This window comes from Anomalospiza imberbis, chromosome 2 (genome assembly GCF_031753505.1).
Source record: "Anomalospiza imberbis isolate Cuckoo-Finch-1a 21T00152 chromosome 2, ASM3175350v1, whole genome shotgun sequence".
NCBI classification, from domain to species: domain Eukaryota; kingdom Metazoa; phylum Chordata; class Aves; order Passeriformes; family Viduidae; genus Anomalospiza; species Anomalospiza imberbis.
This window is the reverse complement of record NC_089682.1, coordinates 97,040,509-97,064,551: the sequence shown is the minus strand read 5'-3', so window position 1 is coordinate 97,064,551 and position 24,043 is coordinate 97,040,509. Positions and strand designations below refer to the sequence as shown.

Genomic DNA, 24,043 nt, shown 5'->3' with positions numbered 1-24,043 from the left:
CTCTTGAAAGAATTTGACCTTTTTGCAGGTTTCTGTAATTGCATGAAGCTGTATCTCTGTTAGCTATGTATCACTGCTCCTCTCTCTGCTTTTGCTTTTCTGGTTTAACACAGAGTGGTGGAATGAGGAAGGAAGAACTGGAGAACAGGGTGACCTCTTTCTTGTCAAGCCATAGTTCCACTCTCTCATGCCCTTCTGATGACTTCCCGCAGTAATTGTGGGGAAGCTGCTCTAAATATGGGCAGATAAGGAAGGGGGTACTGAGTTATTTCTTTACATGTATTCTGTTTGGCAGCCTTTGCAAATGTAGGACTCTGAATCCTACTGGTAGTCTGTTATATTAGGAAAGTAGTGCGATTAAATCATACCGCTGAATGAAAAGAAAAATGTGGTTACATGGAGGAATTCTAAGTTCAAGGCTAAAAATTCCTTTTCTAGGAAGAAATGATTCCAGAAAGCTTAAGCAATAGAGGTGGAAAAGGCTTCTCTGTGGTCCCTGTTAAGATCAGTTGATAAAGTTCTGACTCCAATAGGGAAGAGATTGGATTTCAGCCAGCACCCTGCCTTAGCTTTTTGTTTTATTGCTCCTCTACTAATCCAGTTTTGAAAGATTTTCACTGCTAACATTAAAATGTTGGTGCATTGTTGGGAGTGTAAACAACTTGTGTTGTATTGACTGTATGTTATATTGGTATATTTAAGGTCCTCCTTTGTCTGCATCAAAATATATGTAAACATCGTGTTGTATAAATAAGTGACATCTAAGTATATATGCAACTGATGAAGGAAAAATGGGCATAATTCTTTGTCTCATAAAATGAAGTTAGATGAATATCTAGCAGAAAAAATAAATATGTGAAAGTAAATCTGACAGCAAATGTGTATATTGAATGCATGCAGCTTAATATGCTTCTGCATTTTCTGTCTCCAGCTGCATCCAGAGGTTCATTTGTCTGTTGAATCAGTTATTTGAAATTTATGTTTTTCAGTGTACAGTGGCTGAATGGGGGTGTCGGGGGGTGAGACTTGGGTAGGAGCTGGTAAGGAAATGGGTAACTGACAGAAAAACTGTAGCTCAATGGTTCTGGGCAAAATAAAGATCAAGACTTCAAAACCAGGTAAACAGGACTGAAAGAAGGTCGGAGAGCAAAACTAAAGGGGAAAAAGAGGTGGTTCAGATTGGAAAAGCATGTATCTGGGTTGTATTAATGAGTGGCCATGGGTGCAATCACACCACTCACACTGTGGTTTCATGAACAGCTTCTAGAAATAACACTGGGAAGTCCAGCTGATCAGGTTTAATGATATTCTAAGTTATTTAATGCTGGAAAAGTGATGAACTACACTGAGTTTAATGGTGTAAGGATGACTCCTAATTTTCTGTTTGTCATGTCTTCAAAAAAAATCAAAACCAAACCAACCAAGAGCAAACTTTAGCTCAGCTGTTTAGAGGAAATGAATCAAGGAGGTGTTTCTTGAACTGTTGAAAGCCCCCTCCATTTCAGGAGTCTCCCAACCTTTTATGTGCCCTTGCCTCACCTCCTCTGGTTCCTGCATGTAGCAGGGCATGGGAGGGTGCAGAACCTGCTAGCTGCTGGTTGCAGGCCTAGGGCTCTACCCCATGCTCCACTGCCAGCTGGGCAAGCCCCTGGGTCATCTCATCTGACTCAGGATCTGCCCTGGTTTTATATGGAGTTTGGATTCATTGGACTTAATCTTTTCCCTTTTTCATGCTTTTTAAAGTCTGATCATGATTTAAAAATGGCTTTGTAGAATGTATTTGAGAATGTTTCCAGGAATTTTTATGGTTTTATTTGCATAGTCAGTATAGTGGTAATGGTGTGGTGATATGTTTAGTTTTTCTTGTCAGCTGTCCCCTCTGTATTGCAAACAAATGCAGTTTTTCTAGAAAGAAAGCGGCTGCTCTTAAGGAGTCTTTTTCATCTAGCATCATTCAGTGAATTCTTGGAATATCATTATGACTAGAAACATCAACTTGGTAAAATATATTAATCTTAAGGGAATTACTTTGCACTGACCATCAATCTGTCTTTTTGTCATATGCTTTTCAGTTTAGATTACTCTCAGGCAAAGAGGCTGTAGTTTGATGTTTTGTCTTAATTCATTGTGATTATAAATTAGTTGGATAAAACAGTGTAACGAATGACTACTTAAAAATTACTGATGAGAATCATTCAGCAAGGCAGGGTGATGTGAAGTTCTTTTGGTTTCATCTGTTGTCTGGCATTTATCAAGATGGGTCCCTTAACAGTTGATTTTTAATGAATATTTCACAATGTAAATAGATAGCAGGCAGTTGTCTGGAGCTCAATCATATTCATAGGGCAGATCTGCTTTTACTTGCTGTTGCTGAAAAACGTAAAAGTTAACGCTGAAACTGTAGAGTTTTCCCCAAATCTTATGTTGCGGAAAGGGAGAAAGGCAGCAGTGATTTTCTTTCTTTTCCTGTTCTTCACATCAGCAGCCACATACTGTGCTGTCTCTTGCTCCTGTCTTTTCCCACTGGTGCTAGAGGGCTGTGCATGGTCCGCACTGTAGCCCCGGGTTTGCTCACTGTAGGCTCAGCCCTACTGCAGGTAGGGTGAGGTGAATTTGGAGCTGATGCCCATGACTGAAAAATTGCTGAGGTTGTTTCCAACACTGAAATTTTCCAAGGAGAAAAAGGCATTTAAGATGGCTTGCAACAAACCACTTCAGCTTTATGAGTTTGCCTATAAGCTCTTTCCTGTTTCCCTTGCATTTGCAAAGTTATGGAATGATTTCTGGAAAGACCCTGGTGTTCTTACTAGGTTTTCCTTATGAACAGCACTACAAAATTTGTTCTACACAGCTCGTTTCTTCATTTCTGCCAGACAGATGCTTTCAGAATCTAAGTAGTTTCTTGTCTGTGGATCCTGGGTGTTGGCTGCATTCTATTAGTTTCGTAACTCTCTTGGTGACACACATACATGTAGATTGTGGACAACTAATATTTAGGAGTTGGCTTGTGATCTGACCTTGTTTAAATAAAATTGGGTTATGATTTTGAGGGTTTTGTTCTTGTATTTAGTTTCTACCAATATGGGTTGGGGGTAAAACATCCATGGGGTATCCCAACAATTTCTTTTAAGTTTTATATATAAAAAATGGAGTATATTTCAGAAGTGTTATTTTACTGATTGAAGATAGCTGTGGTCTTTTTGCACTCTCAGTTTTCAGAAAGGCGTAGAAAGTAGGCCTGGTCAAAGCCTGGTCTTCTGCAAAATCTCAAGCTTTCCTCTGAAATCAATACAGATATCTTCATATGTTACAAATAAGGTTGTATTCTCAAATAGTCAGAGCAAAGTTGCCCAAATGGCTTTGTTCATAATTGGGAGAAATGTTTTTGGCTCAGCAGTGGTGTGCAGGGTTTGCATCCAGTGTCTGCACAGATTTCTGCTCTGCTTGGAGCTGATGTGCAATATTTCAGATGCATTGGTTTTTGCATTAAAATCCTTTTTATTAAACCATTTTTTGAAATAGGAAGAATGGAGAATTGCATAAAAGAGGATGGCAGCAATTTTCATGTGAGGTGATGTGTGGGGGAGTAAGGCAGCCCACATTATAGTGCAGTTTACAGGAGAGTAGTTTGTCTGGAATTGACAAAATGTGATAAAAATGTGGAATATTTAAAATGTTCTTTTCACAGTTCAAGTAATGAAAATTACCAAATGTCATTGTAAAGCAAAGGTAGATCTTGCTGGTGTTGCCTGGATCACTTCTCCACAAAGAGATAGGTGGTGAGGGATGGTCTGTGGGTAGTAAATTGTGGATGTAGGTGAAAGCTGTTTTAAGAGCTTACTTCTTCACCTATTGACATAACTCAGTTCTATACGGTGCTGTTTAAACTACTTCTGAAAGTTAATAGATAACCCTTTATGATCTTATTTAGTAAATGGTTTAGTGTCTATAATTTGTATTACTTACTGCTGTTGATTATAAGACTTGGGGTGTGGTAACTTCATCGGATTTTTTTAAGGTCAGAGGGAGCTTTTAAATGTATCCTGTGATCACAATCCTCCTGTAAATGTTGCTTTGTTTTTTGAAGTTTGAGGATTTTTTTGTCAGGTTGATGGTTTTCTTTGTTTGGTTTTTAATTCATTTTGGGAGTGGAAAAAAATTTAAAAACTTCATCTTAAAAAGTTCAGCAAGAGCTGAGAGCAGAGTTAACAAAAACTAGCCTGTGAGCATAAAATAACAAATAGCTTTATAATATGGGCAAAACCTCCCTTGGTTCCCATTTCTGGTGTTGAAAATGTGTGGTGTGTGTTGGTGTTCCCCTGCTGGGAGGGAGAGATGTGTTAAAAACAGAGTTCCTGCATCTCAGGTGGAGCAGAAACTCATACTGCCTCTTGTCTCAAAAATTCGTCTTGCAGGCTGTATATGAAATAAAATGGTGGAAACAGCCTAAAGATCTAGGTGAGAAATTTTCAGGTGAGCATTTCCTCAGTTCAGGTATAGTGGGAAGTGAGCCAAGAGTGTTACTGCTTTAGCTTAGATCAGGAAATGCTTTCATGCATGTCCTGGCTCAGCAGGCTTGGTTTAACCTCATGCCCTGGCCCAGGGCTGCACAAGCTAGGTGACTTGGAAGAAGCATGGTTTGGTGTTTCCAAACCACTGTCTGTTTCAAACCACTTTCTTCAGTTCCTTTTTCAGCCTTGCCATCTCTTCTGGGGACTAGTTCTAACTGATGGGACATAATCCACAGAGAACTAAATTGCAAATGCCTGGATTTGTTCTTTTCAATTTTAGTCATTTTGCTGAAGGCTCCTGTCTTGTACTCCAGGGGGCAGTTCTTCCATGGGATTTCTCTGTCCTCCCTGGAAGGACATCTGTTCTGCCTGTAAGATATGATGGTACAGACACTATGAGTGCATGAGGCTCCATGCTGCTGGACTCATTCTCCAGCCCCTGGGTTTCCAAAACACCCCTGAGCATCCCTGCTCTTGCAGCCTGACTTCTTTGCTGCCATGCAGTCTCTTGGGAATGAAAGAGCAGTCACCATGATCATTTCACCTTTTAATCCTAGTGCACTTAGTGAACAATTATACTAATTCTAGTAATGAATAAATTTATACTACTCCAGGGAGGGAAGCACAAGGCATTTAAGTTCAAAGCTGTTTGACAAGACCATTTTGATGTGTGTATTTTCAGAAATATGACACAAGTTTCCAAAGTGACTAATGGGGACAAAAATGGTTAAATTTATACTCTCAGGTTTTCAGTTTCCAAGAAACAGAAATATTCATTTCTGTTGAGCATAATCCATAAAATAAAACAATTTAAAAACAGATACACAGGACTTGCTGCTTGCTACTTCAGCTTATTATGACCTCTTTCTGGTCATTAGTTATAAGCATATAAGTTTGCATGGGAAAAAAAGATACTTCTCTTGTGTGGAGATATTAATTCTCAATATCGTGAATCATTACAACTAATTGCATTTTGGAGTTAATCTTTTCTTTGTGATGAGGAGGAAAATAATCTTCTCCATCTGAACAGTGGTGCAGATTAAGATACATCGAACTAGATACTGAAATACTACGTGTTCTTGTTTTCCTTTTCCTACATATCTGACAATAAGAATTTAATGGTAGAAATAAATGCATTTGGATTTTGGTATTTTTGACATCCTGTGGAGAGCATGATGGCAAACAATGGCAATTTGTCACTTCTCATATGATGGTGTAGAAGAATGTGTTAGAATTCAGCAGCTAGCACATAAGGAGAAGTCAGTTTAATACTGATATCCATTGCTTACAGACCTGAATAACGATTCCACTGGGTATGGTATTTCGTATACCCAAGGACACACGTCTAAAAGAGTAAACAAGCTCCCAGTATTAATCTAAATCTTGACTCACTCTTGTGCTTCCCATGTGATGATTCATTAAGTCTTTCTTATGCAGAGGTCTGGTGATGAGTCAGGAAAGGGCAAGTTCTCTGCTTTGAGGCTGTCACCTTCTTTTGAACTTTGCTATTTACTGAAGTTTTTTGGTGTTCAGTTTGATAGCAGTCAGCTGCAGCTGTGATTGCAGTCAGCTGTGATGGACATGTGGGCATAGCTCCAGTGAAAACAAAGGCCTAGGCTTTCAAACATTATAGGTAAACATGCTGAGTTTCCACCATAATTTTAAAGCAATATAGAAGTATTTCAGTATTTGTATTAGGAAAAAACAAACCAAAAACCCCCAACCACTAAAGGCTAAACACATGATAAAAGGTGTCTTAGAAATAGCAAGATACAAAACATTATTTTTTCCTTGGCTTTGTTTTTCCATTTTTTTAATAGCATGGTACAACCCTCAAAACCCAGACATTTTGAGTACAGTCTGAGTTTCATTTAAAACCATACGAATTTGGGATTAGATGTTTCTGAATTGAGATGACAGTGAGAATCTCTCTTGCAAATTAAGAAGTAAAGAGTGCCTGTTGGTCTTAGGAAGATGAAAATTAACTTAGATGTGTAGGTTGTCTTAAGTGCAGTGGAACTGAGATGGTGTTTGCTGAACTACTCTTTGGAGATTTACATAATGGATGAGATACAGGAGCTCCAGGCAGCATGACAGTGGAGTTTATTTTATCACAGGATGTAAAACAAGTGAATTGCTGTAATAATTTCTGCACAAAGCAAGGGTAATCTTCCCTTTCTAATATATATGGAGAAAGAGAGCAAGAGAGTTCACAGTATCCTGGCTGTTCATGTACAAGGAACTAAACCGTTCTTTAGAATGACCTGAATCCATTCAGCCATCATGCTTTCTTATTGAGCTCTTCAGGGAGGACAAGCATCATACATCTCTGAAAATACATTTTTTATGTAGTAAAATGAGGTGATAATTCATGGCTTGATATAAGATGCTCATAACAGGTTGGATAATTATTCTAACTGTTATATATATTTAAATATATCGAAAGCATTTATAAACCAAGCATACCTGCTGTTAGTTCTGTAGTGGTAATGATGATTTCAAAAGTTTTAGAACCTTTGTCATTTAAAAGTGAGTGCATTTTAGAAAGAAGCTTTAATGTTAAAAAGTTGCAGGATTTCATTTTTTATTAAACCAATTTAGCCACTTTGGTTGGAGTGGAAGATTCTGTTTTTCTACTTCAGCTGATAATATCTTTTCAGCATGGAAAATGGACAAAGAAACACTGGAAAAGTAAAATACTTAAGTGTCGGAGGTAATAACAACACCCAACTCCTGTTGTATCCTTTTCAGCTCTGTATTTGGCTTCAAGCAAGAGTTGGACTCCTATGTTATTTTGAATGTAAATGTGCCATTGCTCTTTGATCTTTAGCAAAACTTCCTAATGATCAAGGCTACTTAGCACTTTTGCTTGAAGGAAAAGATTTACTTTTGGGCATAGCAAGTTTCCAGAAGAGTTAATGATGTCCTTAGGTTCTGGCTTTTGTGAGCTGTATGCAGTTTAAGAGTTCTTTTGTATTAATCTTATGTCAATTGCTAGTTATTCTAGAAGAGCCTCGTGCACAGAAATAAGGCATTTATTTACCTAATGTGAAACCAGGTTATCAGAAAAAAAGTCTTAATTCATTTGATGTAGTATTATGTGAGTTTCTGGTTTTTTTTAAATGAAAAAACATATTTCCAATGATTTCAGCTGTGATGGACAATAGCTAGGCAATCTACTAGGTATGCTGTGCTTCATTCTTAATTCCCAGATGCAGGCTGGGATTAGTTCTGCTAGATTTCCTCTGGATACTGGATAGCATTTATTGTTTATCACTTGATGTACACAGTTAGATTTTTCTTTTTGCCAGTCAGGGTTTTTTTTTTTCCTGTGTTTGTGGTAAATGTGTTATTTCTGTCAAGTCACAAGTCTGTATCAGTAACAGCTACTGCAGTGTGGAAGGAAGGGCACCAACGTGATAACCCATCTGCTTATATTTGCTGGTGTCTCTCCACAATGTCAGCCTGGTGGGATCAGAGACCAAGGAATCTTTTATAAGAACGGGGTTGTTTTCATCAGAAAGTGTTTTAAAACACTGAAATTCTTCCACCCCGTTGGCTCTGAAATCTCCCACGTGGGGATCTTTAGAGTAAATAAATAAAAGATCACACCAGGCAAATGTGATTTAAAGTGTTTGTAACTGTTCCCCAAACAGCAGTAAAATCCTAAATATGATATGAGCAAGGCAGACAAGGGGAAAAGTTCACTTCAGCCTCCAGACTTAGTATTTGCACTATGTAGCTATGCAGCATCAGACCCTTGTGTACACAGGAGAGTATTCTGAAGAGTCTTGGTGTCCAAAGGACATCCCCCTGGATTAGGACAGCTTCCTCATGCCCTGCTTCTCCACAGCTTGCCCTTCTTTGGGCTGTGTGTACATTTGTATCAGAGAAGTCTCTTATTTGTAATCCAAACCTAAGTGACCTACCAGTAGTTGCCTGCACAGAGCCAGAAGTACTAAATGGTCTGAGCTGGGTGGGACCTTAAAGATGCAGCCCCACTGCTGTGGGCATGGACACCTTTCACTAGAGTGGGTTTCTCAGAGCACCATTCAAACAGGCCGTGAACGCTTTAGGGATGGGGCATCCACAGCTTCTCTGGGAAACCTTTTCCATTGCTTCACCAACCTCACAGAAAAGAATTTTTTCCTAGTATCTAATCTAACCCTACCCTCTTTCAGTTTGAAACCATTCCCCCTTGTCCTATCACTACATAAAAGTAGTAAAAAGTCTCTCTCTGTCTTTCTTGTAGGCTCACTACAGGTACTGGAAGGTTGCTGTAAGTTCTCTCTGAAACCTTCTCTTGTCTAGGCTAAACAGTCCCAATTCTCCTAGCCTTTCTTCATATTCCATCCCTCTAAACATCCTGGTGTCCCTCCTCTGGACTCGCTCCAACAGGTCCATGTCCTTCCTGTGCTGGGACCCCAGAGGTGGATGCAGGGTTCCAGGTGGGGTCTTGTCAGAGCGGAGCAGAGGGGCAGAATCCCCTCCCTGGCCCTGCTGGCCACGCTGCTTTGGCTCCAATCCAGGACACGTTTGGTTTCTGGGCTGTGAGTGCACATTGCTGGGTCATGTCCAGAGTCTCATCCACCAGCACCACCAAGTCCTTCTCAGCAGGGCTGGACTTGACCTGCTCTAGCATGACTGTGGTGGTTTTGTTAAACTGTTGTTTCTTTAGTTAAATATCCTGAAGGTTTCAGTTGTAAAAGTTTACAAGTTGTACAAATCTTAAAGATTAAGCATTTACTGCCCGTTGTGTTGTTGTACCATGAAGTACATGGTACCTAATGAAGTGTCTGCTAGCTTCACCTCTTTCTGAGACAGCATCTCAGAAATGCTTATCACACTTTGATGAATCTGTATTCCTTGCTGGTGAGGAGTGAAGCCGGGCATTTCCATGCTGTATTGGCTTGCACTGCTTTGAACCCTGGGGAACATTCCAGATAGTCAGCCAGGATTCTGCCCTGCATGGGTGCTTGTTACTACTAACCTCTTAGTAGGCATTTCAGAGTGGGGAACATGTGAAGTACTTAGTGGTATCCACTGCAGAATTTCAACAAAAATTATCCAACCCAAGTATAAACCTTTAAATCTGACTCTGAAGCAGTTGTATGGCAGAATGGGAAGGATTTTTTGGGAACACGTTTTAAAAGGCCTGCTTTGCCCTGTTGAGTAGTGTTCTATGGGGCTTGATAATTAGTCATAACAATATTAACAGTGATGTCTTTAATCTAGTAGTTCCTCACAGTTGAATGGGTGATGTTACTTTTTTTTTTTCCTTCAAAGTTGTGGTATATTCTGGTTAATACCTAATTTTGTGTTTTGGAGTAAGAGATTAATCCACTAAGTTTGCAAGTATTCTTTCATGTTGCAAGTAAATTTAGAGTTGTCATTACTTAAAAAAAACCCCAACCAAAACAAGAACAAGAACAAAACTACCATAAACCTCCAAACAAATGACAAAATACAGACAGGAACCACCACCCCTGAATTTTTTGGAGACCGTTTTAAACTTAAAAATTGGTAGAATTTCACATTTTTCGCTTAAGAGTGGATAATTTATTCTCCCTGACACCAAATAGATAATAAAATTACCAAGCTTTTTTCTAAAATTCTTGAAATTAATTAATTAATGTCTTCAGACAGTATAGAGTATACCTCCACATACTGAAGGCATGCTGACAGACAAATGGATGGAAGCTCTGTCTTGGTGGTGCTGAGCCAGGGGATGAACATTTTAGGAAACAGCACTAAACAGTGATGTAACTTCTATGCTTTTCATCACAAAACTCAGATTCTTGTAGCAGAAGTCCGTCCCATGAGGAGTGATTTTTAAGAAAAGGTATGTTTTCATAAAAAAATTTTTTTTCCTTTTTTTTTTTTTTTTTTTTTTTTACTTTACATGTGAAGTTTTGACTTGGCATAAGCTTTCAGCATAGAAAGCATTCTCATGAATCAGCTACATTGATCATGGGAATCACTCACCAGATTTGTGTTCACCATCATTCAGTGTCTGATAAACACTGTGCTTGAAACGACTGTGGCTGTGATTTTAATGGTAAGATTTTAGTAGTGTTTATTGAATTTCAGCAACCAGAACAATGATGGAGGTAGTTTGTCATGTTATTAATGTTAGAGGTCTGGGTATCTTCAGAAAGATTCAGTACACATAACACTCTATGTCTATACAGAGATCGTTGTTTAAAAATATGAGCAACTTAACCCATCCAGTTCTTCTGGTGCAAAGTAAATCTAATAATAGCATTTTAGTCTATGTGAGACATAGCTAATATGGACAGGAAATCGTTTTCATCATTTTACACAGTGTAACTAAGCCACGTGTTGGGAATAAATATGTGATTTATACAGGCACAATTTCTTTTTATGTCCTAATGAGAAATGTTAAATATATTAGTATGACTTGGGGCTTGACACATGCTCTGAAGGCTATGTATGATGCCAAGCAACCAATTATCTCACTGCATTATTTCTTGAAAGCCTTGACATGGGTAAGGGCAGTATACATTTTTAAAGGGAGTGTGATGCTAGGTTGATACAGGATGAAAGGATGATACAAATAACAACTTTTTGTTAAATCTTCCTGCTGTGCAGTCTATAATCAGCTGCTCTGACTTCAAGAACTCTAATGAGGATTTAAAGACCCAGTGGTGCACATTTAGCAGTCACACATGATTCTGTCAAATGCTTTTGCAGAGGACACCTCTCATGCAAGGTATAGTTCAAAAGCAGGTAGGAACGAATAGTTTTATTGTATAGCTTGGTGTAATACTTCTCAGTGTTTCAGTGAGCACAGCAATAGGTTGCAGTGTGCTGGTGCTTTGCCAGGTGCTGCTGTTTGGCTGTGATTTTTGCCAGTTGTGAAGCTGGGCGGGAACAATATTACGCATGGGCAGGCTGTATCACTGCATTTTCAGCGATTGAATAGTCACTGAGAGGAACAAAGGGAGAGGGTTCTGAAGTTATTTGAAGTCCATACTAAGCTGTATATGCCATGTGCTGACCATCTCATTTAGCTCTACAGTAAATGTCAGGTGGTGAAATCCTGCAGAAGAGCAGACAGTGGCCTACCTAGTTTAAGGTACCTTTTGGCAGTGATCCGTACCAGGTACTTGGCAGAAGAATGTAAATTCATTCTGGAGTGCAGCTCTTGAGACCAGAATGCTATGGTTTAGAGCTGATTTAACTTTGATGTTTTTGATATGTATTATGCGTAAAGAAAAAAACATAGAAATAGAAGTGTGTTTTCTGTTAGAACAAATGTCCATCTACCTTACCTGCTTCTGCTTTCAGTAGTGAATAATGGATGCTTAGGGAAAGGATGTAGCAAGGCTGTTGTGTGAGTGATGGTATTGCCCCAGTGCCTCTTCCAAGTCTGCATAGCCAGAGGTTGTATCTGTATTTTTGTGCTTGATCATAGCTCTTGGTAAACAAATCTATAGAAAAGTCCAATTGTTTTTCAACCAATATCCAGCTCATCAGACAAGCAGACTTGTCATGAGGCCAGCTTCTCTCCGTGTGTAAGTTATGGCTTCCAGTGCAAATCCCATGGTTTCCAGTTAGCCCCTGCTTTGGGTAGGAGGTTGGACTGGAGATCTCCTGAAAAGCTTTCCCACTAAATTATCCTGCGATCCTAAGAAAAAAAAGTTTGGCTATACCATTCATTGTTCCCCTAGTTTTTCCATGATATTTCATGCTGTAAAATGACTTGGTATAAATGAATTATGCATTAGCTTGTCTTTTGCCTAGACACACACCCATATATTTTGTTTATAACCTCTAATTTAATATAACTGCCGAGTTTGATTTGCTTTATATAGCAAATTTGGTATCTCTGCCTTTTAAAGAAGTTTTAATGAAAGTTCAAAGTGTCTGTCAATGTACTGCTGTATGTGCTACTTGTATATCTCTTTCTGATGTTTTCCAGATTTTTATTACTCTCTCTAGAATTACTTAAACTATTCTTTAATCTTGATGTTTGCCATTATTTTAATAATTTGCAGTAATTTTGTGCAGAGCACTTGCTTTTTAAATGTGTTTGAGGAATCACCGTTTCTTTGAGAATCTGTGGGAAACCCATGTTGGAGAAATTTAAAACTTGTTAATTAGATATTCTTAGCGCTTAATTAAAATGGTCTTTAAAATGGGCCCTAATTCTACTATAATTTATTGCTTGTGGAATCTAATTTGGCAGTTTTGTACATAAGCATTTTGATAATTCTGTCTTGAGTAAGAAAATACCTCGTGAGTAGTTAGGTATTGGCTTGATGCAGCCAATCTGACAACAAAATGTTATTTTATACAATTTTAAAAAATACTTGGTGGATACTTAAAAATTATTGCTCATGAATTGAGGTGCTTTGTATTTGATTCACTAAATGAACAGAAGTCAAGTGTTTTCCCTTTTTTTAAACTGTTTTCCCTTTTTTTGAGCTTTGTACTACTCCCCAGCTTTAATGTTCATATTTTCTCAGGAGTTTCCACTGAAGTATACAGGGAGCAGGAAACCTCAAACTGTTGTTAAATAAAACAGAGATTGGGTTGGGACACGGTGTTAAACATTTGCAATTTGGGAGTTTTATCACAGTATACTCCCTCTCTTTAAACATGTCAGAATTAGCAGTGAGTTTGCTCCATGGAGTTTGCTCCACGGTGAGCATGTACAGTAATGCTTAGTTTCTGGCATGTAGTCTGACCTTTTCATCTGACTGTGCAATCATTCAGTTTTGTTTAATTAATCCTGTGTTATTTTGGCCTGTCCTTGAATCATATGAGCTTTATATATGCTTTGCTAACTGACTGTGGTCACAGCTCTAACTGGTAGCTGGAACAGGGCCACTGAAAGAGTACTTGGTTTCACCACTTACTGCCTGTGGTATCTGTGACTTCGTACATGAACTGTGACAGATGGTTTCTGAGGCTCTGTGTGCACCTTCTGTGCGCTTCGCAGTGTGCCCTACAATACCTAGTGTTAGAAGGTGCAACTGCACACAGGGTGTCCTCCTCCTTCTCCTCCTCCTCCTCTTCCTCAAGGCTGCTGTTCCTGTCATGGGCAGCATGGCAGGCTGAGCTGGAACTGAGCCACTAACTTCTGGGATCAAGTTGTTCTCTTATGGGTGTCATATACTGCTCTGTCTTTAATAGTAAAAAACTCCAGAAATTTTTAAAAATTGCATGTAAACAAAGTAAATCTGAAATAAAAATAAATCTTAGCTGAAATTCCTAAATTTTAGTTGTTACAAAAGCTAGCCTTGTTTCCCTCTTCATTCTGCCTCTGTGTTGGAGCTCCCAGATCAGTGAGAAACAAGGAATTACCCTTACTTACCTGCTGTACAGAAGCAGTGCCAGTTGCCTAACATTTCTGTGGCTCTGCTGCTAGAAGGCACTAGGCGTATTTAATGTTGGCATAACCTTATATTGCTCTCGTTCTGAGGATACAGTTTGTAATGTCTGTGGCTTATAAGAAGCCAGATTTTGGCCATGATGGTCAGTTTATTGCCATGTTTTATTTAAGGGGCGTGAACACGGCACCTGGAGGAGCAGCAGTTTTCTTGCTGAGCTGAAGGGTTGGGTATGATCCCATGCAGCAGTGGGACAGACAGTATTATTGACAGTGTGTTTATTTTCTTTGAAACACAAATGGCAAGGGCCAGCATAATTGCTGAAGCAAGTGTTGATGTCCAGGCCTATGAAAGTGCTTATCCAGTTGTTACACTGCTCCCTCTGGATCTTTGCAGTTGTAGAGCTGAAGGTGCTGTTCCTTTGAGGTGACGGTCCCTCTGGACTGCACAGAACGATGGTGCCAAGCAGATCCTGTAGAGAACATCCTCTCTTCTTGGCAAAGAGCAGCAATGTTTGGCCTGCCACATATCATCTCATGCACAAATTTTGGACTAAACTGTGGCTACTGCTGCATGCTAAATGTTCCTTCTGTTCTTCAGCGCACAGAGTCCATGTTGTATCTGTCTTTATGGAAGCACACTTTGCACAGTGGAAGGTGGGGGAACTGTGCCAGCCAGCTCCCTGTGCTTTCAGCAGCTAGTTTTCTGACCAGAGCAGGTACAGACAGAATTCAGAGTAAAACTGCAGTCACTGTGTATCTGCTGGCAAGCTCCTGGGCAATGCCCTTTAATATTCATTTGCTCAGCAAGTACAGAATAGTCACAATTTACACAACAGTGAAGGTAACCTTTAAGTAATACGTGCAAGTTTGGTTGCTGTAATACTAGAAAAATTCTTCTGTGTTTCCTGTTACAATTTTTTTTGCCAGGTGGTAAGGTTTGTTTTAAATTTTAAGCCTTATTCATCTTCACACTGTTCTTTAAGCTCTTCTCCAGTCTTGAGGACAGTTGACATACTAGAACACTGCTTTGGAAACTGAGCAAGAGTTTTTTAAAAACACTTGTCTTATAATAGTGGTCAAGGAGAAGTGGCAATCTAAATTGCTAGAAGTTTTTTTGGGAAAAAGTAATGAGTTTTAGCTTGATAGTAGTCTTTACTACTTGTCTGCACTTCAAAAACCCAAAGGAGTTTATTTTACTGTTACTTACCAAGTGTTCTGAAAAGATACCTTTTAAAATAATTCTGGTGTAAAGATAAAAGTAGTACATGCTTTCTGCACATGTACCCTTTCTTAAATATGTGTCACTCCTAAATGATGGCTCTTTTCCCACTCTCTTTTTGACTGAGAGGTTGGGCTTTTTTCATTATGTGGGACTTTAAAGTGTAAGGTCAAGAAAATCCAGAGATACTTACTGAATCCACTGATATTCACAAAAATTAAATATTCTGTGAATGTTGTATTAGAAGGAAGACAGTGAAGTCATTAATGTTGATAAAAGTTAAATGTGAGGCTTTGGTGTAAGTACTGTTGGTTGTAACCTATTGTGTCTGAATTCTGTACCACAGGAAAGATCCATACTTCTTTGTAGAAGCACTAAAACTGTCAGGACAGCAGAGCTGATGTGAAAGGATTTTAAGCCATCAAAGCTGACAGGGTTGCCTGCTGAGTTTGAGAAATAGCAGATTGGCCTCTAGTTGCCAGTTCACTTGATGATCCTCTGTCACCTGGAAGCTGACCACATCTCTTCAGTTCTATTTATATTCCCTAAAACTAACTTAAACCCAAGCTAATAAAAAACGATTTTAGCAGCAAAATTTGAGATCTCGGTTATCTTCACTGAATATTGTCTCGACATGAAGTCTTTTCCTGGAGACAGATCTGTAAAAATATGTTGCAGATTACAACATAGCTGCATCCTAAGGAATTTGAGTACTTCATAATTTTGGAAGTCTGCTGTTTTCAAAATTAGTAGTGTTTTCTTCAAGAGATCTAGGCAATGGACTAGGAATTTGAGAAACTTGTGTTGCATGTGCACATCTTTGTACTGGTATGAGAGGGATACAGCTGGACATGGTCTGGTAGTTCTAGCAAGGATCTGAGCTGGGGAGCATGGGCTGAAGGCCAACCCTTGCATGTGCCTCAGGCACTGACAGCGTCAAGTCACAGGTGCTGTTGAGGTCTGGGCTCTACCTGACAGTCACAATTGTAATAAGAGACCACACTCAGAGCTGTGATGCCTCCCAGTTCACTGGATGCCATGCAGTTGAATGTTTGTGTCCCTTCTCAACAAAGAAATTTAATTTTGAATGGAAATGAACTAGAATCAATCCCACCCAGTTTCATATGAAAACATTAAGAAGTCTAAGGCTTTACTTCACTTCTTTCACACAAATTATTTTGGCTTTCCTTGAAGCATCAGTAAAGGCAAACTATAGTTTTCTGGTGAATTTGACTGAAAATTCAAGTTTGGAGTAAAATACAGAACTACCAGAATCTCTGCTTTCATTATGAACATTTCACACAGCTATGGATATAATTAAATATGATGATCTTATGGCAAGTCATGGGCTGTTACCCCTAGTTCCCTGGCAGAACTCCCAGTTAAGTGATTCTCTTCTAGCCACATCAATGTACGTTCTTTAACTGGTATGTTTCATCCTAGAGAGAACTGCATTTAAATGAATAACTGATCTTCTTGTATGGTGTATAAAGGTCTTCAGAAAACTGAGTTGACAGGTTTCTTTGGCTTTCTCTCCCTATGAAGATTGTTACATTTGATAAGAAATGGTGATCCTTCAATCTTCTGTTATCCCTTGAAAGTAAGAGAAATTGTTTTTTTCTCTTGTTTTTTCTCTTTTTTTCATGTTTTGAAAAACTTACCTAATCATACCTTTCAAAGGTTCTACTTTACCTCGAGTGGATCACTTCACATTTTTGTCTTGATGTGTTATGCTGACTCTTGCCTTTGACTGTTGAATAACTTCTGTGTAGTGATATAAGAAAAGAGAATAATATGAATTTGGGTATATGTGTTCAGAAAAATCAACAAGGTAATCTTATTTATAGGGCATGTAACTGACATAAGTTACTTCATGGTTAGTTCAGCAATACGTCTAAAATGTCTGTATAAAAAAGCAAGTCTTAAAACCCTATGTTTATCAACTATCAAGAACATTATTATAACGAAAATTACCCCAAGAATATAATGATGAATTAAGACATTATTACAGGTACAGAAAACTTGTGTAAAAAGAACTAGAAGATAAGGTAGGGAAAGTTTTGTGTCATAGCTTTGGGTGAGAAGGACTGCTTGAAGGTTGTTCATGGCTCTTAGCTGTTCAAATGTACTCCGTTAAGCTTGAAACTTTGTACTGTAGCTTGAATGGTGAATTTGTGACTGCTCTTCCCTCAGCTGATACTTAATTTCTCAGAATCAAAGTGTGTCATATTAGAAGTTAAGTTTATACAGAAAAGTAAAGGAAGACTTGGAATGAAGTGGGCCTGGGCAGAAGGAAGCTGGGGATGGAGGTGCTTAGTTTTAGTCTTTGTTTCTCACCATCCAACTCTATTGGCAATAAATTAATTTTCCCCAAATCAAGTCCATTTTGCCTGTGTCAGTACCGCATAAGTGATTTTCTTGTCTTTATCTCATTTTCTAAGCTTTTCTTTATTCTGTTCTTCCCTTGTGCTGTTGAGGGAGAGGAGGAATGCAGCAGTGGCTTGGGTGGGCATATGGTAGATGACGAAGGTCAAGCCCACAAGAATTTTGAAGATTGAATTGTCAGCTGAACCTTTTAGGTCACCATGGAGAAAAGCAGAACCATCAGTGTCTCTGTCTTACCAGTGTGCAGCTCTTCAGTGAGACTAAGCCTTTCATTAGTAGCAGCAGTAGCAAGCATCATCGGTCTTGCCTCTCTATTACTTGTGTGTTCAGGAGTGAAACAAGACGAGGAGGCTTTCTTTCACAGGAATGTAAATGTTTGTCAACCCACTCAGGAAATGTGAGGTCTGAGTTCTGGGTGCTCTGAAGCCTGAGCTCACTGCTTGCTTTCTGGGGTTGCCTGGGGTAGGGCCTGTCTGAGTGGTAGGGCTTTAATACTGAGCAGCTAGATGTGAAAATCTTGGAGAGTGAGAGAGACAACTGTGATGTGAGGTGGGGATGTCTGGTTTCAGTCATCTTATGCTTAGAAGAAATTATAAAGGGGGTTTAGGGGTGTCTTTGTGGTGTCTCAGAACAGGAGGTGAGTTGTGGCATCAGATCCTCTCTGATTGTTAAAAATTGGCAATGTGATTCTCAAAATGTATGGCTTGGCCAAACGAAAAACTTGCCTACAAAACCTTAGCACTTCTTGTGGATGGCAAATGTCATAATAGTGTAATTCATAATTTAAAAAAATACTACAGGGTGCTGAGGGGGTTTGTATCAGGATGAGATAACAAGATTTGGGTTTTTTTTTCTTCCGCTAAAGTAGCGAAAGATAATTTAATTAAAAATTGCAGCAGAAAGCCATCCTCATGAAGAAAACGCCAGTGATGGTTGTAGAGGTGCTGTGCAGAAAATTTAGTCCTTTTAGGAGTGGAGAGAGTCTGGTTATTAACTAACTGCTACAGCTTCTCAAAAGAGCTTAGTAAGCTTGAAAGCATATCTGTCTTGTGTAACAACTGCTCTAGTAGCAGTTGCTCATATGGACCTGGGTATGATTTGTGTTTTTAATTAATATTTCAAGGGAATAAGTGTCCAAAAGTGATTAGTGGCAGGTTCCAGCGGATGGCACTGAGAAAGAGAGTATTATCTCTTTTAGGATGAGTTATTAATCCAAGAGAACAGATGTTTTGGTAAGGTCATGCAGTGTTTGGCTTCATTGTCTGCCCAGCTTAGGACCTACATCTGCTGTGTGTTTTATGAAGGTGGTAAAGGAGTCCACCAGGAGGGTTGAGGTGGGAGACTAGAAAAGGAAGGACTGTCACACGAATTAAGGTACCCTTCACCTGAGCAATTTTGGGGGCTGGAAGTTAGCTACCAGAGTTAATGAAGAAAATGGGGTTGCCTGAATAATACATTGACTCAATACATCACATTGCCTGTCTCTGCCAGTGGGTCTCATGAGTGTCATCAGTTAATGTGGGCACTGGAGCAGCCTGGCCTCACTCTGGTGTGGATGCTCCATCTGCTTGCCTGACCTTGGAGGCTCCTGAAGAGCTCAATTCATATCCCAGCCCCAGTGGGAGTAACTCAAGCCCCTTTGCCTTAGGTGACAGCCCACTCTAAGCAAACTTCAACAATTATACCTGGTTTGCTGCATGGCTTTGAACATATTGTAGTGCAAGCACTGGTTATGGCAGGAGAGCGCTGTTTGGAAGGATCAGCTCTCTGGGTGACTTTGGGCTGAATGTGTCGTCCCTGTGATCACACACAGACTGGATCTACTTGGCAGTGGCCTCTCAGGGTGTGTCACACAACGTACTTCAGGTTATAAATGCAGAAGAGATCAAATAGTTTGGAAATAATTTACTCCTCTGATTATTGCTCCTGTGAATTATAAATTACCCGAAAGGCAGAGCTGTTTGCAGCCAGAGTATTTGCTCTTCAGACCAGCTCTCGAAAGGCTGCTTTTAAGAAATAAGATTTTTGGAGAACAAAAGGAGAAGCGGACACGATGAAAATTTACTTAAATGTAAATGTGTTAAATGGTACATGAACTAGTCAGGTTTTCATGATTTATCAGTTTTAAACTTCAAAGGCTCTGTTTAGCTTGCATTTTTAAAACTAATGAGTTTATCACAGCCAGTGGGGAAAAAATGGTTCAAGTATATCAGCTGTAAATTGGTACAAAGCACTAAAAGGGACATTAGCTTCTAATCAGATTCTAACAGTTCATTAAACCTGCCTTTCCTCCGTGGCACTTTGTCTTCCCCCCTCCTTCTGCCTGTGCCTCCTGTGTGAGCCAGCCTCCTCCCTTTGCTCAGGCGGGTAAAACTTCCTCAGGGACATGGTGCAGCATCGGCTCATCCTTCTTTGTCTATGAGCTAAACAGCCTAAGGGATGTTTGATGATGGTGTATTCCTGATCTTGCTGTAAAATTCAACTGTGCTGCCTATAAATCAAGAAAGCAGAGGGACCTCTCAGCTTGCAAAATAGGCACTGGGGGAGCCAGGAATGCCATGCTGGCTTCTGCTCTTTCTCCACTCAAACCACATCCAAACTGATGGGGCTCAGTGACACCTGAGATCTGCTGCTAATAAGTTAACAGTGCAGCGCCCTTGCTGGGAAGAAAGATGTACAGCCAGGCACAATTTCATCCAGCTTCTTTGTGGCATCAGACACCCTTCCTGTGTTTTTTCCACCTCATGTCTCAAACACTGAATAAACATCAAGGTGAACAAAATAATTTGCTCAGCAAACATAGGAAGAACTTGTTTTCCTTCCTCTTCCTGTTGTGTCAAGCTTTAAAAGTACAGTAGATGTACAGCAGTAGCATAGCATGGAGTGAGACATCTCAATAGCTTGACTGGTTTCGATTCTCACATGTCTGAATGCAGAGGTGTCCTGCTGAAAATTACTTGTTCAGTCTGAAATTTTATAACTCTTAAGCATTTAGAGCTTTTTGTGAATGACCTAAATCTAATTTTAAAGGTAAGAAATAGAGATTGCACTTGATTATCTGCTTCACCATCCAGCTGCTTTCGGTCCTGTAGTAAGTAGCTACAACTCTGGGTGCTAAAATACACAGGACTTAAAGTGAGGGTGACAGGGATTTTAAGCAGATCATTTGCTCTGCTTTTGGCAGCATGTTGGGCATATCAGTTTCCCTTTTCAAGATGTTCTTTAAATTACAATAAAGGAGTATACAAAAAATAAACAGTTTCTGCAGTATTTATATCCTGGAAAGTGGAGGTCCTGGGATGAGGTGTATCGATTGGAAAAAAAGAAAATGTTTAAAGTAGTTTAAGTTTTTAAAACATACTTTGGAAGCTCTGTTCTGATAGACCGTTTTCCTTAAACTTGGACTGAAGCAACCATGATAAGAAACAGGGCTATGAATGCAGTCCTTATGAATAATGGCCCCACGCAGTGCTGAATGGATCTGCTGCCTGTGAAACACAGGGAAAATGTTTTTTTCCCCATTCTCATGCAGTTAGAGGACTACAAAGTACCAGAGCGGAGGTGAGTTTCTAGTCTAGAGCCTTCCAGACAGGGCTGTAGATTAATAACTGACTGTGAATAAGTTACTTGTAAGTGAAGTGTGCTCCGGTTACATTATTTGAACAATGGGTGTGATGTCTCCACATTTCCATAGCACTGACCAACAAGGTGTCTGGATTTGTAAGCTCACATTCTAGCTTGAAGGATAAAATGGTTTTTATTCTCTCCATGTTGTCCAGACTAAATGACAGCTGAAGACACTTGCTTTCAAAAACACCAGCCTTGAGCCTTGTCTGGAGTAGAAAATTGATTCAGGTTGAGGTACTGTTTGAATTGAAGGCATAAGAGGACTTTTTTGTATGTCCTCATAAACTGCTCTAGTAACAGCGGAAATGTTGATTCAGAGAAGCACAGTTCTGCAAATCCTTCTTCAGCTTGAAGCTCTCAGCACATAGTGCCCATAACTACATAGAGAGTGCATTTTTTAACTTACTTTTTAACTCTCTGAGGTAATTTTTATTGTTTCAGAGTTGTGTGGAGATTTTCATTCACAAATGCTGATAACTTTATAAGACAATGATAAGAAATTTGAGCAATTGTGTACTAATTTATAATGTGTATGGGTACAGGCCTTCACTGTAACTTCTCTCCATGTAAGCTTTCTCTTCCAGAAGTACAAATGTTTTGACTGAAATCAACTATACCTAAGCATACTGCCAAAACCTTCAAACTGTTTGACACCGCTGCTTTCCTTTTCAGTTCTAAAGCAAGGATTTAATATATGTATACCTGTGTAAATAATTTCAAATTACAAAATAGTAATTGGAAATGATTTTTCCTTGTTGCTTACAAGGATTTAGTTCTCTTTTAAGGATAACTGGAAGTATGATTTACTGTATTAGCAGAAGTAGTAACTTGGCAGCTACTCCTTGAAATTACTATTACATCCTCCTCGTTAACTTTATTTCCGGTGAAAGAAACATACTTTTACAGTATCGTAGAACTTAAACCAGTGAATTGAAACAGTGGTTTGTTCATAATTTTTTGATTAATCTTTTCCTTTTTTGCCTTAGGATATCAGCGCCTTTAAGAACAGAATGTTAATGCTTGATGGGATGCCGGCAGTCAGAGTCAAAACAGAGCTGCTGGAATCTGAGCAAGGGGTAAGCAGAGGTTTGTGTGACCTCACTCTGGTGACCCTTCCCCAGCTTCTCTGTGGTTAGCTGTCCCTCCCATTTTCTTTTCTCTGTTTTTCTTTATTTCCACTGTTCTGGAGCATATCTTCTTGGAACTTGTACTGGTGAACGTCTAGTCTGATCTGCTGGAAGCACAGAACAAAACTCTGCAGAAGACTTACTGAAATCATCTGAGATAGCTAAGATGCTGTTGGTATAATTTTACACCTATTAAAAATAGGTGCAGTTTAATTAAAAACAAGGAAAAAGGAATTGATTTCAGTAAAGGAAACCATATGTCTGGGAAGTCCATATAAGTATGTATGTATGTATGTTTGCTATTCTGCCTTCTGGGGATATTTGCCTTACTGCGATTGTTTCATCCTTTATATGCTCGTCCTACTGCATTTTCTGTTTGTGGAAACCTGCTCTCTCTCTGGTGAAATGCACTTGTTTATCATTAAGATAAGAGGACTGAAGCTGGTATCATGTCAACTGCTGAATGCAGTACAGATCACGAATTGGATTTTGAATTTTTTTGCAGAACTTGGTGTTGGAGAGATAGCTTTTAGGAAGATGGGAGGGTATTTTCTTGCCTATGTTGTATCAGTGATTGTAGATTACAGCCAGGGTATCTATTTTAGTGTATTTTTTGTTATCATGAAACTTTGTTTCCTTGTGTACATGATACATTATTCCAAAGAATCCAAGCCACTTTACTAGCATGAAGACGGATGCCTTCAAAAGCAGCCTAATAGAAGCAGCAATGCTATTGCCTTGTAGGCTTTTGCCTAATTCTGTTACTTGGCTTTTTCCCTTTCTGCTATTTTTTCAGTTATTTAATTGAGAATTTGAATGATATGGAAAAGAGGGAATTAACTTTCAGGATGACTTAATTTGAAATACTTGCAAGGAAATACCAGTTATTCAGGGTGTTTTTGAGGCTTTAAGTTCGAGAGGAAGAAAAAGGTTGGCATTTAATCGAGTTCTTGCTCACCACTGCCTTCTTGAGAGCAAGTACCCTCAGAAATGACTCCAATATAATGTAATTTGTGGGAATGCAAAAATTGAACTATTGTGTGAGCCATGATAATGAAAAGACAGATCCATTCGTTTTAGTACCTTTTGGATGCTTTGCATGTCTTTGTAACAGAGATGTTTCTATATAGTGTTCAGAAGACAAAGGTTCCATTGGCATTTGTCTTTGTTCAATATAAAATAAATTCTGTGCGTGATACATATTGCTGTGTCCTTTATGAAGAGTACTTCCTTTAGCAAAGCATGAGTTGTTTCTGGAAGACCTACTTGGTGTCTTAGGAACTGGAAGGAAATGAATAATCTATATAATTTTTTAATTTCCTCAGTTTTTTAATCAAATTTTATGGACTTCTGTATAAGCAGAAAATGATGTCACTTTTTCCCCCAGTGACTGAGCCATTATACAAAGAGCTCGTTTGATTTGGAATTTTATGCACTTTAGTACTAATTAAGTAGTGTCTGGTCAAGAGTCTCTGGCACCTTTATGATTCTTCATTAGGGAACAATCAATAAATACAAAATGAATTCTCCAGTTCACTAACAGAGGAGCTGGCCATTAGGATGGCAATTGTCCAGCAAACAGCTTAAACTCTAAAGAGAGCTGGTTGAAACAGATGTTTGGCATGTACTTCAGAGACATGCTTTGAATATGTAGATGCTGGTATACATAACAGGGACAAGTGTTTGAAGGTTGTGATTACCAAAATCAGCACGTGGATCTGTTTGGGAAGATGAGTATCATAACTGGGAAGCATAGAGTGGTAACTGAAGTGTGATCTAAGTAGTAGGAGTTTGAAATTGTGGTGTCTGTCTG

At 39.1% G+C, this 24,043-nt stretch overlaps 1 protein-coding gene across 9 annotated transcripts in view; it reads left to right on the top strand.

The window, feature by feature from the left end:
- KLF12 (KLF transcription factor 12) overlaps positions 1 to 24,043 on the top strand; it is a 229,750-nt gene that overhangs the window by 66,961 nt on the left and 138,746 nt on the right. For all 9 annotated transcript variants that reach the window (XM_068182323.1, XM_068182327.1, XM_068182319.1 and 6 more), the window contains one exon: positions 22,090 to 22,179. In XM_068182323.1, the coding sequence (XP_068038424.1) occupies positions 22,090 to 22,179 (90 nt within the window). The remainder of the gene's footprint in view (positions 1 to 22,089; positions 22,180 to 24,043) is intronic.